The sequence below is a fragment of the Podarcis filfolensis genome (genome assembly GCF_964270895.1).
Source record: "Podarcis filfolensis genome assembly, chromosome: 12".
Lineage (NCBI taxonomy): Eukaryota > Metazoa > Chordata > Lepidosauria > Squamata > Lacertidae > Podarcis > Podarcis filfolensis.
The window spans coordinates 30077688-30093818 of record NC_139614.1 but is presented as its reverse complement, the minus strand read 5'-3'; the positions used below and the strand labels follow the sequence as shown (position 1 = coordinate 30093818).

General features: G+C 44.8%; 1 protein-coding gene across 2 annotated transcripts; it reads right to left on the bottom strand.

Annotated features, from left to right (window-relative positions):
* Nucleotides 1–1304: 1304 nt before the first annotated feature.
* On the bottom strand, nt 1305–15711 carry ASNS (asparagine synthetase (glutamine-hydrolyzing)). 2 transcript variants are annotated; one of them, XM_083580116.1, is made up of 12 exons: nt 15483–15711; nt 13282–13548; nt 12166–12403; nt 8764–8949; nt 8093–8194; nt 7723–7850; nt 6216–6342; nt 5799–5905; nt 5074–5174; nt 4517–4598; nt 3972–4127; nt 1305–1766 (listed from the first exon to the last, which is right to left on the bottom strand). In XM_083580116.1, the coding sequence occupies exons 2-12, from the start codon at nt 13528–13530 to the stop codon at nt 1557–1559; spliced, it is 1686 nt and encodes a 561-aa protein (XP_083436242.1). In that variant the 5' UTR covers nt 13531–13548; nt 15483–15711; the 3' UTR covers nt 1305–1556. The 2 variants fall into 2 exon arrangements, with proteins under 2 accessions (XP_083436242.1, XP_083436243.1); XM_083580117.1 differs by having other exon boundaries at nt 15375–15685.
* Between the last annotated feature and the right edge of the window lie 420 nt (nt 15712–16131).

Below are 16131 nucleotides of genomic sequence, written 5' to 3'. Positions count from 1 at the left end.
TCCAGGGGTCCTTTACCTTTTTTTACCTTTGCAACGTGCATGGCCTCAGCACTGAAATTTGTGGGTGCCTGGTCCCTTCATGGGGAATTTTGTGGATGCTCGGGCACCAAGGGACCCAGCACCTATGACTCCAACTCCCATCATCTCTATGGTGGCAGCCCTTGGTTCCTACCAATGCAGGGCAACAATCAACCTGATGCCCAGTTCTCTCACCACATCACCCCACCCAGCTCCATCCCCATCTTGGTGATGGGGTCACCATCAGAGTGCTACTCTTGCCAGTTGTTGAAATGGTATGGAAGACAATGCAATACCCACAAGGTTGACCAGAACAGCCACAATGATTCCTTCAATCTCAGCAGGTGGGGGTGAGGATGCTATCGCAGTCATACAAGTCGCGGCTGGAAGCCGCTCTTGTATGTAGAGGATCATGTTACATCTTTCCAGGGGTTTAACAAGCATACAGAGATGTCTATGGCTTGGGACACACATGAACTAGACCTGAATACAAAGCAACACCTCTTCCTTGCCTGCCCTTATTTATCTCTCTTTGCAAATACTTGATCAAGGAAAGCAAAACCAGCAACAAAATCACCATCAGGTTGAGCCCAACCCTAAACGGCCTTGGCCCAGTATACCTGAAGGATTGTCTCCACCCCCAACGTTCAGCCCAGACACTGAAGTTCAGCTGCGAGGGCCTTCTGGGAGTTCCCTGCCTGCAAGGAGTGAAGCCACAGGGAACAAGGCAGAGGGTGTTCTCAGTGGTGGTGGTGCCCGCCTTGTAAAACACCCTCCCATCAAATGTCAACGAAATAAACAACTACAGTGGTACCTCGGGTTAAGTACTTAATTTGTACTTAATTTGTACTGGAGGTCCATTCTTAACCTGAAACTGTTCTTAACCTGAAGCACCACTTTAGCTAATGGGGCCTCCCGCTGCTGCCGCGCCGCCAGAGCACGATTTCTGTTCTCATCCTGAAGCAAAGTTCTTAACCCGAGGTACTATTTCTGGGTTAGTGGAGTCTGTAACCTGAAGCGTCTGTAACCTGAAGCATAGGTAACCCGAGGTACCACTGTATCTAACTTTTAGAAGACATCTGAAAGCAGCCCTGTTTAGGGAAGTTTTAATGTTTGATGTTTTATCATGTTTTTAATATTCTGTTGGAAGTCGCCCAGAGTGGCCCCCCCATCCAATTCCAAATCAAGGTACGTTAATACCCAATGACAATCAAGCTATTTCTACCACAGAGGCAGAATCAATCCACAAGGGCCTCTTCCCAGGAGTAAGAAAAGCAGTCAGTGAGTGATCCCACAGGTTTTAATAATTACTTTGGAGTGTATTAGCTGTAAAATGCAGCTTAAGCATAAACAGAAACTGTCATTTAAACTGTGCTGTCATTTAAATCAGTAGTACAGTCCCATTTTATCCCAATTTGCACATTGCTTTATTTTTTAAAAAAATGCTTTGGGTTTTTTGCTTTCTCTTTTAGGCTAAGGACAATTATAGGCTCACAAGCCACCACCCACAGAGCAACTTCAAAACAGGTTAGAAACGTCTATTCTTTCGTAGCCGATTTGTAATGTTTCAAAGTGCGAGCAGATGGATCTGTGGCCTTGATCCACTTCGGCATCCAGTAGTGAGGGAGCCAGTCGGAGCGGCCTGGAAAATGCTTCTCAAAGATCTGGCGGTAGTAATAGCCTTCTTTTGTTTTAGGGGGGTTGAAGGGGAATTTCTCTGCCGCCTTCTCCAGCAGAAGATCATCAACCTATGGGCACAAAAGGGAAAGAAAATGGAAACCGTGAGAACTGCAAACATAAATCCCAGTTTTTGACTAGCTATCCAAGTTTATGACTCCCCCTGCCCAAATCAGTCCATGTTTTCCTGACAGATCTGTTACATATTTTGGAAAATCTGCTTGTTTGAAATGCATTTGGACACCTCTGAAGATATTGTAACTCAATTTTGCATGAGGGATTCCTGAGATCAAGGAGGAAACTTTCGCCTATGTCTGGATACAACAGGACACCATCTTCAATCAAGATGGTGGCTTGGAACTTTCAAAACTGCACTGAACTTTTGGTTTCTTAGAACTCCCAAGTAACACTGGGTATGAGAGGCTGCCGGTACAAAAGTTACCTGCCAGCAAAGCAAGACCCAAGCGATCTTCACTTGTGAAAAGGATGGGAAACCTGTGGCCCTCCAGAGACTGCTGAAGCCCAACTCCCATCATCTCTGAACATTGACAGTGATCGGTTTTGGAGGCCAACAACTACTCGAGGTCCACAGGTTCCCCACCCCTGATTGAAATTCTTTAACACAACAGGCCATGGAGTTTGTTTCGCAAGCCAGCACTGCAGCTGAGGGAAGCATCCTTGGGTGTAATCTCACAGCTACCACTTCACAAGTGATTGGCACATCTGCATTATCATTCACAAGCGTAAGAGTGCTAGTTTAGCAGTCTTCAAGCAAAGATGGGGGTTTGGAGCTGGGTTCAAATCCCTTCTCAGTTGTAGAGCTCTCAGCAAGTGACTTGGGCCAGTTGCTATCTTCCAGACTAACTACCTCACACAGTTGTTGCAAGGATAAAATGGGAGAGGGAAGAGAACTTGGTTTTTCTTTGTTAGGTAGTCAGGGTGGTGTGCAATGTACAAAGTGATATACTGGCACCACCACCCCAATTTACACACATTCAATTCACATGTGTTGCTTAGTACAAAAAGTATTGGTCTGATGTGTGGAGATCTTTCCTATTCTACTGAGTTCAAGAGTGTTCTGGAAGGTTTCTTTCTATGTGTAAGAAACAGGCAGAAGGTTTCTGATGTTTGGGTTATTCCTTCTGGGAAGCTGAGTACAGCTGGTTTAAACTGGTTCTGTTATCCTTTCTGTCAAGGTCATGCTGACTATAATAGTCAGGCCAGGAGGAGCCTGGGTTTCTCACTTTCTTTCTATCTCTTTGTTCTGGTGTGGTGTTCTGTATGATATGGTGTTAAGGTTTAGTCTTATTATAAGTTATAATAATAATAATTTTTATTATTATTATTTATTTGTACCCCGCCCATCTGGCTGGGTTTCCCCAGCCACTCTGGGCGGCTTCCAACAAAGATAAAAAAATACATTAAAACATCAGTCATTAAAAACTCCCCTAAATAGGGCTGCCTTCAGATGTCTTCTAAACATCAGATAGTTGTTTATCTCTTTGACATCTGACGGGAGGGCGTTCTACAGGGCGGGCACCACTTCCTTACTGTAAGTTTAAATTCAGTCTGCTGCAACTAGATTTCTTATGGACTCTGCCAATCCTGAATGTATTGGATTTGTGAACATTATGCTCAATTGCCTTCAGTAGCAGTAAAGCTCTGCTGGATGAAGTACAATTGCCTCTGGTCTATTTTTTGGCTCCAGAACCACTAACCCCTCGAAGTGGGGGGAGAGACCTGAAGCATCTCAGCAAAGAAGAGAAGAAGAAGAGTTTGGATTTGATATCCCGCTTTATCACTACTCGAAGGAGTCTCAAAGCGGCTAACATTCTCCTTTCCCTTCCTCCCCCACAACAAACACTCTGTGAGGTGAGCGAGGCTGAGAGACTTCAGAGAAGTGTGACTGGCCCAAAGTCACCCAGCAGCTGCATGTGGAGGAGCAGGGAATCGAACCTGGTTCACCAGATTATGAGTCTACCGCTCTTAACCACTACACCACACTGCCCCTCCAGCTTGTGAGAAGACCCTCTCCGGAGCCAAAAGAGGGTGTCTCCTTCAGGCTCCACAGAGGGTCTCCTCGCGAGCTGTAGGCACAGCGAGGTGTTCCCCATTTATGTGGATTTCATTTATGCATGCATGGGGGCATAACATAACCCCCACGTAAATGGAGAGTCACCTGTATAAATATGTGAACTCACCTGAAAGACATACAAAAAAAGCAACTTCTATAAGTTTCAGACTTGTAGAAGACTATAAAAGATGTAACAGTGTACCTGAGTATCAATATAGTCTTGGAGGATTGAGAACCATGATTTCTTGACAGAAGTTAAGCCATCGCTGAAGGCTTCTTTGGGTCTCCAGAGTATCTCTTTAGGCAATAAGTTGGTATCTTCAAAGGCCTCTCTTAAAAGGTGTTTCTCAATTCCATTCTGTTAAGAGATACCACAAATTTCAGCCACCAAAAGACTGACATTAAAATATAAAAAAGATTTAGACTAGAAACACAATCCGTTGTTTCAGAAGCAGCTCCGTTAGACAGTGCCAGACACAACACAGCATTTTAAAAGTGAAGTTAGAGAGGTAAATGCCAAAGTCAATCATACGGTTTGGTGTATTAAGCTGGAATTCTAAATAGATCTCCCAGGTGAGACTCAACCTTTCATCAATGTGCCCACTGGTGATCATAGCCTAAGCCTGAACTTCTAAACATGCTTAATAAGGAAGGCGCCTCGCTGAATTTAATAGGGCTAACCTCTCAGTAAACCTGTCTGGGATTACAGTATAAATTTCCTAGCTGGGTTATATGTGCATAGTTTACCTTTGGTGTTCTGAGTTCTGCTGGCAAAGACAGGTAATAAGCAGTAAACTGGTGGTCCAAAAATGGAACTCTCATTTCCAGACTGAAAAAGAGAAAACATCAATAGCTACTTATTAAACTTATAAGTAGATGTTGTTTTTGTACGAGAATATATCTAAGAGACTTACAGTAACAACTAAGAAATCCTAAAGCCATTTGTAGTCAGACACTTGCACAGAGCTCTAAATGCAGTATTTTTCCTTGTGCGACGTCTATACATTTCAAAAGCTTCTCACTGTGCTAGGCTATAAACAGCGCCACCTACCGGACAACAGGCTCTCTCGTCTCTTTCTTGAAAAAACCCCAAACCACCATAGAGAATCAGTGTTAAAGAATTGATTTCAATTTAACTTTAAATAGGGACCGTAGTTTGTTTTTAGTTCTTCCTGGAGACTCATTGCGGATTACTGAAAAACTAAAAGGTACCCCAAGTTTGAAATCTACCTTAGAAGCAATGGCAATGCATTTTTACTTTTGTCCCATTGATACTGCAATATAGCGTTACAAAGCACACCTACCCATGGGCAGCTGTTGTCCTGTCCGCACGGAGGACATCGAAGAGGTAGAGTTCTCGGAGGAGCCTCTCGCTTTCCTCTGCAGCTTCTTCTGGGGTGGGTGCCTGCATCAAGGACATAGGAGAAAGATGACCTTCCTGGGCAAGGAACTTGGGCTAACACGTGCAAACGTAAATCAGCAGAGGACACAGGGCTGCAGCATCCATTTAAAACTCATGGCATCCACCAAAGAATCCTGGAAACTGTAACTTACCCTGCACAGAGCTACAATTCCCCACACCCTTAACTGACTACAGTCCCCAGAATTCTTTGGGGGAAAGTTACGTGCTTCAAATGGATGCTATGGATGTGACGTCGGTAGCACAGAAGTTGCCTTGTATGCAGAAAGCTCCAGTTCCAATCCCTGGCATTTTCAGGCAGAGCTAGAAGAGCACTAGGCAGAGAGCTGCTGCCAGTCTGTGTACACCTGTGTTTTCCCAAACTTGGGTCTCCAGCTGTTTTTGGACTACAACTCCCATCATCCCTAGCAAGGCCTTCTCTGCAGTGGCTCCCCGTCTGTGGAATGCTCTCCCCAGGGAAGTTCACCTGGCGCCTTCATTATACACCTTCAGGTGTACTCTGGTTTCACCTCAGATCGTATAGATCTTTCGCCTTTTGCTCTCTTATTGTGGTGTGTTCATCCGCAGGCAAGAAGAAGCATTATTTGAGAAACACAACAAGCATTTTACCTTATGAAAATAGATGTATCCTTGCGTCAACTCATCTGAGCCTTCTCCTGAGAAAATGACGGCGCTGTCCGTTTTCTCCCGTATGTATTTGGAGACCAGATACATGCCTAGTCATGGAGAGACCATTTCAAAAAACAACTTTGTTTTCCCAAACTACATCCTCAGGCCAAGGCTTCCCCTAACATGCCACTTAAGCAGTATCGTCTGAAGAAAGGCGTTTCAGAGATAAAGACAGGCGCTCGTATCTTTGTAAGCTTCACTTTATAGCAGGAATGGAAGGCCCATTCTGGAGGGGTGACATCAGGTGACTGACAGGTGGGAAACCCCGCCCATGTGTCAAAATGGGCCTGTAAGGATGGATCTGCTTCAATAGCACCTTCCTCTCAGGGGAAGAAGGGGGAAAAATATGTATCTTACCCACTGAAGCTCGTACAGTTGTAATGTCGTAGGTTTCCAAGGAAAGTATAACGTCTTCTAGTACCTGAATACCTTCTTCAGAATTAAAAATGACCTCGTGATGTTCACTCCCAATGTAAGCTGCTACCTGTTAATAAGAATTTATATTAAGTGACCTGCGAAGTGGCTCACCTGGGATTCAAGGCCAAAGTTAAGCTGCATCTAGAATGAAGAAGCAGCTTATGGTTAGGCAAGGCAGCACAGTCGTACCTCGGAAGTTGAATGGAATCCGTTCCGGAAGTCCGTTAGGCTTCCAAAATGTTTGGAAACCAAGACACGGCTTCTGATTGGCTGCAGGAAACTCCTGCAGCCAATCAGAAGCCACAGAAGCTGCGCCGGATGTTCGGATTCCAAAGAACATTCGCAAACCGGTTTGCAGCATTTTGGAGCCAAAACGTTTGAGGCGCAATGTGTTTGACTTCTGAGATACAACTGTATATACACCAATATATTTATTTCTTTTTAAAAAAATCTACACCCCCAAATAATCTCAAGTCCAGGTCAAGAAAAGCTGAATTCTACTATTTTCCTTTTGCAAACCAACCTATTTAATTATGTACAATATAATTTGCTCCTGCTAGTTATGGGGTAGAGCAATGAGTTATGCAAAGCGCTGGTGCAAAAAGAAAAGCCCTGCAGGATCCAACCAAAAGGCCTTTGTAGTCCAGCATCCCAGGGTGGCCAACTGTATATTTCTGAGACGCTCACAGGCAGGGCATTAAAGCCACCTTCCTGCGAATGTCATTCAGTGGTATCTTCTGAAGATGGAGGTTTCATGTTTAATTCGGTAGCCTCCACAAACATGTCTAATCCTCATTTTAAAAAAGACCACCACTGCATCTTGTAGCAGTGAGTTCCATCAATTAAATTATGCATTGTGTGAAGAAGCTCTCGGTTTTGCCTGTCCTGAATCTAACTGTACGAAGGCATGAACAACTTAGGCTCAGGATACCTTAACAACCACCTTACTCTCCTGTGTCCCAGGTCTATCCTTGAAATCATCTGGGGCAGCACTATGAGTGAATCACCCATAGATCAGAAGCCCAGCTCACGTCAACAAGGAATCATGCCTTCAGTGTAGTGGGCTACAAACTTGCTCATTTAAAAAAGTCTAGATTCTCAACATGACGTATCCTGTGTCAGTATCATCTACTACACATTTTGGAAAGATGTTTGTTTGCTGTGTGTTTAGACACACTTCCAAACATATTGTAACCAAAATTTCAATATGGATCCTGAGATAAAAGAGCAAGTTTTCACCTATGTTTGAGTACGACCGCACACCATTTTGAATCACAATGGCAGACCAAACCTTTCAAAGCTGTGCTGGTTTTAACCATGGATTTCAAAACTGCACTAATTTATTGGTTTCTTTGATCAGTGTCAGGTATGAGGTTGCTGGTTCTCTATAGAGTGTGATACAGGTGAATGTGGAGCCTGTGCCTTCTGAACTAAAATAGTACTATACCTTTCTGGCAGCCAGCAGGTCAGGAGCATCTTCCATGCCAATTGCAAAGGTTTGTAATGGGTAGCGAGTGTTTCCTTCTTTCATCAATTTGATTAGCATTGAAGCAACCAAGCTAGAATCCAGGCCGCCTGTCAAAACATCATTAGCAGTTATGCCTAACCAGGAACATGTAGCTTTCTGTGCTGTATCCAGCCACCTGCCAGTCAGAATTACTTGCCAAGAAAAAGTGTTGCCTGCATTTTATGGTCTGGTTTAATGGTTTCCATTAAATTGTTTCTATATTGGGGGGATGGGGACCCATGCACCTACAGTAAGGTTGTGGCTGTATTAGTGAAAGGCAATGGTAATCATAAAACACATTATTTTTTACCTGACAAGAGACAGCCAATTCTTCTGTGAGCCATCAAACGTTTTCTGACAGCATTTTCAAACAAAAGCCGAATGTTGCTTTTAACTGTTTCAACATCAAAACCTATCAAGAGAAAAAAAGATTCATTTATTAATACTCCACCTTTTAACCAAGAAGCCGGTGAAAGATAGCCACTGGCCCAAGGTGAGCTTTCATGGCTGAGCCATGGTCTCCCTGATCGTGGACCAAGACCTTATCCATGACACCATCCTGGCTCTCCATACCAGTGATGTGGCTCTCAAGAAGTTGTTGGGCTCCAACTCCAATCAGCCTCAGACGTGGCCAATGGTCAAGGATTACGAGACTTGTAATCCAACAACATTTGGAGGGTGAGGTGTTTCCAAGCCGCAGTTCCCTGGGTTTGCACGTCACAGGGAACTATGGCTTGTTTAAAGCAGAACCTTCCAAGTATTTGAACCCAGCACTCTACCCACACATTGGCTTTTCGAAATCAGACTGTTTAGACAGAACATAAAGTTCTCCATCAGAAACACATAATTTAATCATGGTTTGATAATTCGTAGTCTATTCCCCAACAGCAATGTACGAAGCCTCAAGGCATCATATCCCTAGAACAGTAAATTTGCACCTTGACTAAGGCAGGAAGAAGACTATTTTAGATTTGCTGTTACCCGAGGGGAGATTTTGTACAGCACTGTAGGCAGCATGCAGAGGTTCATCTTTAGGGCTGTGAAATTTCACCACTTCCACTGATGCAACTTTGCCATTTGGCTTTAAATCCAACACTTCATAGTGTCCTGGAGGGAAAGGGTCCACTCTGGGATCAAGGGACATGCTGTGCTTCAAGTTGATAAGACCTAAATATGTAACAAGACATTGTGGAGTACAGGGGGAGAGAAGGCAGAAATGGTGTTAGCTTTTGCCCATGTAACATAAAATATGCACTGTCAAAGCATCAGAAATTTTCAGAACTGTAACAGCTAACTACAGCATTATAAGAAATGTAGCAAATCTAACCCTGGGCCAGCACAAGGTTAGGAAAAAGATAAATAGGGAGACAGTAGCTTTCAACCTTTGCAAATAGAGGAGCCACCTACAAGACCAAACTGCAACACACACACCCTATATATATCTATATCTATATCATCTATATCTATCTGTCTATCTGTCTGTCTGTCTGTCTGTCTGTCTGTCTTATAACATGAAAGAGTGTGTGACTATGGGAATTGTAATCCATAACATCTGGAAGGCACCAGGGTGCTGAAAGCTACTATTACACATATACCCCTTTCTCTTCTTTTAGCATGGCCAGATGCAGATGACTTATATCTACAGTCATACCTCGGGCTGAAGTGGCTTTGGGTTGAGCGTTTTCGGGTTGTGCTCTGTGACAACCCAGAAGTAACAGAATGCGCTACTTCCGGGTTTTGCCGCTCGCGCATGCGCAGACGCTCAAAATGACGTCAGTGCATGCGCAGAAGCGGCGAATCGCGACCCGCACAGATGCGAGTCGCGTTCGCTTCAGGATGCGAACAGGGCTCTGGAACGGATCCTGTTCGCATCCAGAGGTACCACTGTATTTTGAACAGTTTACGAAGGGGGAAACGTGCAAAGCAAAAGGAGGGCACACAATTTTTTTGGTCTATCGATAAAGGAGACAAGTACACATATCAGTGCGATGACTCTAGTAAATGCAAACGTCTTTCTCTCTCGCCCGACATCAAATCTAATCAAACCCTGCACACATCCGACCTGCTGAGAGCCCTGCTGGAGAAAGTCCATGCCGGAGGCATGATCACTGCCAGTAAGTGAATCAGCACTCATTAGTCAAGGCTTGTGGCCCTCTCAGTGTTGCTACGTTCCAACTCCCATCGTTCCTGACCACTGGCCATGTTGACTGGGGGCTGATGGGGTCCGACAGCATCTTCCCCATCCCCAGGAGTTAGAGCACCTCACTACACTTTTGTAGACGGTACCCTCTGAACTCGCCATCTTTGCAGAGAAACAGAACCCAGTGATGCACAAGCTGAGATGCATTGGTCCCTCAGTATACTAGATACCTCTGTCTCGTGTTCTATTAATAAAAACAAAAACCTCCACTTTCTTCACATGACCCGAACCTGAAGGAGTTATTTCCCCAAATATTTGTGGTTCAGCCCTTGCCTAGATGGTGCCAATTCAAGTCGGCATGGCTTCCCTTTCGTCTTTGTTGTTTTCATACTCTGATCAACCGGAGCTCCACGAGAGGCACACAGCTCCCTTTGTCACAACAATAGCTCCATGCAATGCAGGGCTCAAGGGTATTTACAATGGCCCAGCCTCCACTCATTGTGTTTCCTCTGGTTGCTTGCTTGCAAACAAGAGGCACCTTGTTATCCATGAGCCAGGGGGCTGATCCCCAAGAGTCCCCAGTAACAGCCCCCTCTCCTTCTATTGCCCTGGTTTAGAGGACAGCCTCCTCAACAGGCACAGCTTGCTGAAGAAGAGCTGCTCTCTGCTTTTCCTGCATTAGAATAGCTCACACTTGTGCTACGGAGTTTCTCTTTCTCCCTTCAGCTCTGATGCAGATACCCCTGCTGCTTCTCAGCAAGGAAATGTAACACATTCTAGCTTCCCTCTCTAAACCGGCCCTGCCGTGCAGCCTCCCTCCTCAATGAATTCCTCCTGCCTCTACTGCCCCTTCGGTTTAAGCAGACAATGGCTGGGCCAGCTTGACAATTAACCATGCAAACTTATCTCTTATTTTTTTAACAACCTGCATACTAACAAATCTTGCTTGTTCACAATAAACTGTACACTCTTTGATGATGATGATGATGATGATGATGATTATTATTATTATTATTATTATTATTTATATCCCGCTCTCCCCAGCCAAAGCTGGGCTCAGAGCGGCTAACAACAGTAAAATAATACAGCATTCTAAAATCAATTCATTATAAAATCAGTTCAAATCAAATTGATGGCAACCATTGGGCTAGAGCTCTGTGAAGAATTACCAAAGGGGGGAGGGTCAGGCTGTGCCCTGGCCAAAGGCCAAGTGGAACAGCTCTGTCTTGCAGGCCCTGCGGAAAGATGTCAAGTCTCGCAGGGCCCTAGTCTCTTGTGACAGAGCATTCCACCAGATCGGGGCCACGGCCGAAAAAGCCCTGGCTCTGGTTGAGGCCAGCCTAACCTCCCTGTGGCCCGGGATCTCCAAGATGTTTTGTTTGAAGACCATAAGGGACATACCAGGAGAGGCATATTTTCCTCTTATTAGTACTAGAAGCTCGATTCAGTTTGCTACAGGTGTAACGCTCAAGCACAGAGAGATCTCTATAGTACCAGGGTAGGGAAAGTTTTAGCCTTCAAGATGTTGCTGAACTACAACTCCCATCTGCCTCAGCAAGTGTGGCCAAAGGCCAGGGATGATGAAAGTTGTAGTTCAGCAACATATGGAGGGCCGAAGGTTCCCCACACCTGCCGTAGAGTATAGACAAACTTATCTCCATCTTCTGCAGTGTGTGTGTGCATGGATACTGTGTGTGCTAGGCTAGTACAGGCAAGAGGAGGCTTCTGAGTAACTCCTTATCTCTGTCTAGACGTATCCCACTATGCTGAGTGAATAAGTGCAACCGTGTAGGGGTGCCGCTGGACAGAGACATGGGTCTTCCATTATTTATACTGCTTAGTGTGAAAATGCATACACACCATAAAGAATTTGAGGAATGGGGGCAGAGGGAGACAGAGCGAAAACTGGTCTGGAAGCCATCACACCCATCTTAAACTTGATCACATCCTACATATTTCTATCATGGGATAAAACAAACAGAAAGCTAAGGTGCGCACCAAAACAAGGCACCAAATAATTACTGCAAGTACTGCTGAAAGCTGTCACAAATTTGGTCAAAGCAAGGTGTCAAGTAGACACTACTTCATTCAGGGCAAACATACTTTCATAAAAGTGAGATGAAGCAACATCTTTCATAAAGAGAAGAGATTAAACAATTAGGTTTATTGTGGCAGGATCAAGTTGCAGCAATATCTGTACCACATGAAGGCAATTTCAAAAGAGATTCAGAGTTTGAGGTTACCTTTGGCCTCGGAGCAGACACCCAGGAATCCATCATCTGTCAGGACCTTGAACAACGGTCTGACTCCGTATGTATCTCTTCCCAGAAACACTTTTCTATTTGCTGTGTCAAGCAAAATGAATGCAAACACACCATCTAGCAGGGAGGCTGTTTGCTCTATTCCTCCCTTGTTGTAAAGATGAAGGATTACTTCTCCATCAACCAAGGTCTGGTAATCAAATTCAAACTTCTTTTGCAGCTACAAAAGAGAAAGAAATGAGTTTTTTAAAGAATGAAACCAATGCATATTGTCAGGCACACATGAAAGGAAGGCATTTTTACACCCTAAAAGGGAAATAATTATACATTAACGTTCAAATGCCGTAGATTAGTTTTGTCAATAAGTGCTGGAAAGATGTGCAGTTGTCTCTTCAGAATGCAACTAAACCATCTGAATGATTCAAAAAGTAAACTAAGGGGCTGCTCTCTCAGAATATCCAATCTCATGAATTAAGCTTGGGTTAAAGTTCTTTTCCCTCATGCTACACCTTTCACGACAAAATGCGTTCAGAGAAGTGCAGTCTTGAAGGTTAAAAAGGGGGGAATCCTATAAAATATTTTTACTGAGCATTTTTAAACACAAAGCCAAAGCAAAAAAATATTTTGTAGCACAAACTTATATTTTTATTTATTATTATATTTGTATGCCACCTTGCTTCCAAGAAGCTCAAGACAGCAAATATGGTTCTTCTGCCCCCTGCCATTCCATTTTGGCCTCATAATAGCCCAGTTACTGAGAGACAATAACTGGCCCAAGGTCAACTACAGAGCTTCATGACTAAGTGGGGATTTAAACTCTGGTCTCCCACATCCAAGTCCAACACCCTAACTGCTGCGTCACATGAGTGATGCTTCTGTACTAACGCTTTACAGTTACTTAAAATGGCCACCCCAAATTCCCAAACAGAGGGGGGGGTTGCTTATAAACAATTTTTATTTATATGCTGCATTTAGGGTCAAGTCCTTCCAAAGCAGCTTACAAAAACTCGTTAAAACAACAAAGAAATATTTTGAACATGCAAAGCTAGCTCTAAAGAGATCGTTGAAGCAAGTGTTGAGGTGGTTGTTGTCGTTTACCTTTTTGAAGTTATAGATTTCTCCATTGTAACACAGCCACAAGTAAGGGAATTTCTTCACCCGTATGGGTTGCATTCCATAGAGCTGGTCAACAATCGCAAGACGGTGGAAGCCAAAACAGCAGTTAGTGAATCCATTGACGTTCTCAAACCGAAACGCATCTGGACCTCTGTGGGCTATTTTCATAGCACAAAGACATTGAGCGGAGAGGCATTCGTCACTTCCGAAAAGGGCCCAAATGCCACACATGGTGGTATCTGCTCAAGGCTGTTGGGGAAAAGTAGAAAAGTTCCTGAGTTCAGTTACAAGCCAACGATCTCCAGAGCAAGGTGGGTAGCACAATGTTCTGCCCAATGGCTGCCATTGTGGAGAGCCAGTGTGGTGTAGTGGTTAAGAGCGATAGACTCATAATCTGGGGAACCGGGTTCGCGTCTCCACTCCTCCACATGCAGCTGCTGGGTGACCTTGGGCCAGTCACACTTCTTTGAAGTCTCTCAGCCCCACTCACCTCACAGTGTGTTTGTTGTGGGGAAGGAAGGGAAAGGAGAATGTGAGCCGCTTTGAGACTCCTTAGGGTAGTGATAAAGCGGGATATCAAATCCAAAACTCTTCTGCACTGCCTTCTGGACAAGCTTCCAGGTCCTTTGTGCCAGTGATGGGAAGCACCAGAGGCAAGGGGGCAGAACATTTAACCTTTGTAAAATTTCTACACCCAGCCACCCTTCTTTGTCCTTCATCCAGGAAAGCAAGATTCATGGACACTTGCCAGCTAAGCCAACAGGAAACACTTGGAGGGTCTGAAAGTATTACACAACTATTCACACTGTCCAAAGTTTTACTCTTCAGACAATGAAGGGTGATAGCCAGCATTTACTCATACTCAGAACAGACCCACGCAAATAATAATAATAATAATTTATTATTTGTACCCCGCCCATCTGGCTGGGTTTCCCCAGCCACTCTAGGCGGCTTCCAACAAAGATGAAAGATACACTAAAATGTCACATATTAAAAACTTCCCTGAACAGGGCTGCCTTCAGATGTCTTCTGAATGTCAGGTAGATGTTTATCGCTTTGACAAAGTATGACTAACACTAGGTATATCACTTTGTAACTCCAGTCTGGGAGTATATTCCACTGAAGTCAATGGGATTTACTTCTGGAGCAGTTTGTAAGTTTTACTCAGAGCAGGCCCACTGAAATTAATGAACGTGACCAACTGTAGGTCCATTACTTTCAACTCTGAATAAAACTTAGTTGAATACCACCCACTCTATGTTTATAGGATTGCACTGTTAAAAGAACTATCACACTGGCACTCATCTTAAATAAATAATAATAATTATGCTAAGGAGCATTTTATGCTAAGGACTTGGTCGGCAGCGAATGACAAGATTTGGAATAAGTCTTAATTTCTGAAGACAAGAAAGGTTAACACATGGGGAGGGGAGAAGACAAGAGTATCCCTAGGGCAGACTTCTACACTCTTACACTTTATACTCTTTCCCCAAACTACAGAGAAAAGATTCTAGTCATTTTGCAGTTCAGCACATATTACTCATAGAAGTTGAGAAGGGGGCTCTTCCTGATGTTGTTTGACTACAACTCCCATCAGCCTCGACCACCCAGGGATGATTGCAGCTGTCCTCCAGCAACATATGGAGGACCACAAGTTAGTTATAACTCAAGGATAGCTATCAGAAGAGAATGTCTAACATAATCAAGGGGGGCGGGGACCACTCCTTTTTCTTTTTGCCTGGCAACATACCCAAGCACCTGTAAGAACCGCATGACAACCAGACATTCAACAGGTGCGAAATAGTCCCAAATGTTGCAACCTTTCCTGTCAAGTGGCTTGGTTGACCTTTTCTGAACCTTTGCCAACTCCACAAGGGAGCAGAGGAGACCACAGACCTTTCACATAATCGCTAACGTGCTCACATCACAGATCGGTATAACGGCATTATGACACGCCCCACAAACTCGTTTCCTGACGACGCCTAAGCATAGAACCTGCCTCTCACCCCACCCTCCATCTCCAGAATAGCTACCACACACTCCGTCTGAATGCTGGATCTCGCCCTGCCACGCACCTGAGCTCTTTTTGCAGAAAGTGTGCCGGGGTGGGGCGAGAATAGCAACGAAGGACCAGGTACAAGCCGGACTCCAAGAAAGTCTCCCCTCCTCGCTTCGCCCGTTACCTGTCGGTGATCCTGCACCGGGAAATGAAATGACAGCTCCGCAGCAAGCCAGAAGAGATTGCACCCACCGGCCAGCTCCGCCGCTCAACCTCGTGCTGCCCGCTTAGGACTTAAACGGGAAGGAGGCAAGCGGAAGCCGCCCACTGCCTGCGCCGGCCTCGTGTAACACACAGGCGGATTTCATCAGCCCCGCGCTACGCCCCGCCTTCTGCTTGGGCTTCCCGGTCCCGCTGGGCGGAGGCGATGCAGATCAGTCTGGGCGGGTTGGCTAGCGGCGTGTCAAGGGGGTGGCCGCCCGCTATTCTTATCACCTGTAGCTTTTTAGTCCCGCTCTTCTCACGAGGCTGTGTATATATCCGGCCTACCACCACCACCACCCAGTTTTGTCACCCCGCACAACAACCCTGAGAGGTTGGCAGTGCCGGATTTGCGTATAAGCTAAACAAGCTATAGCTTAGGGCCCCACTCTCTTGGGCGCCCCCAAAAAATTGTAAAGAAAACAAATGGGATGTACATTTCCAAAATATAAGATAAAAAACAAATAAAATAAAACTTATCCTATGAGATGTACGCAATGGGCCCTACCTGCTAGCCTGCTCCCTAAAATATCACTGGTTTGCTCATTTCTATATATAGGGTGCCTACATTC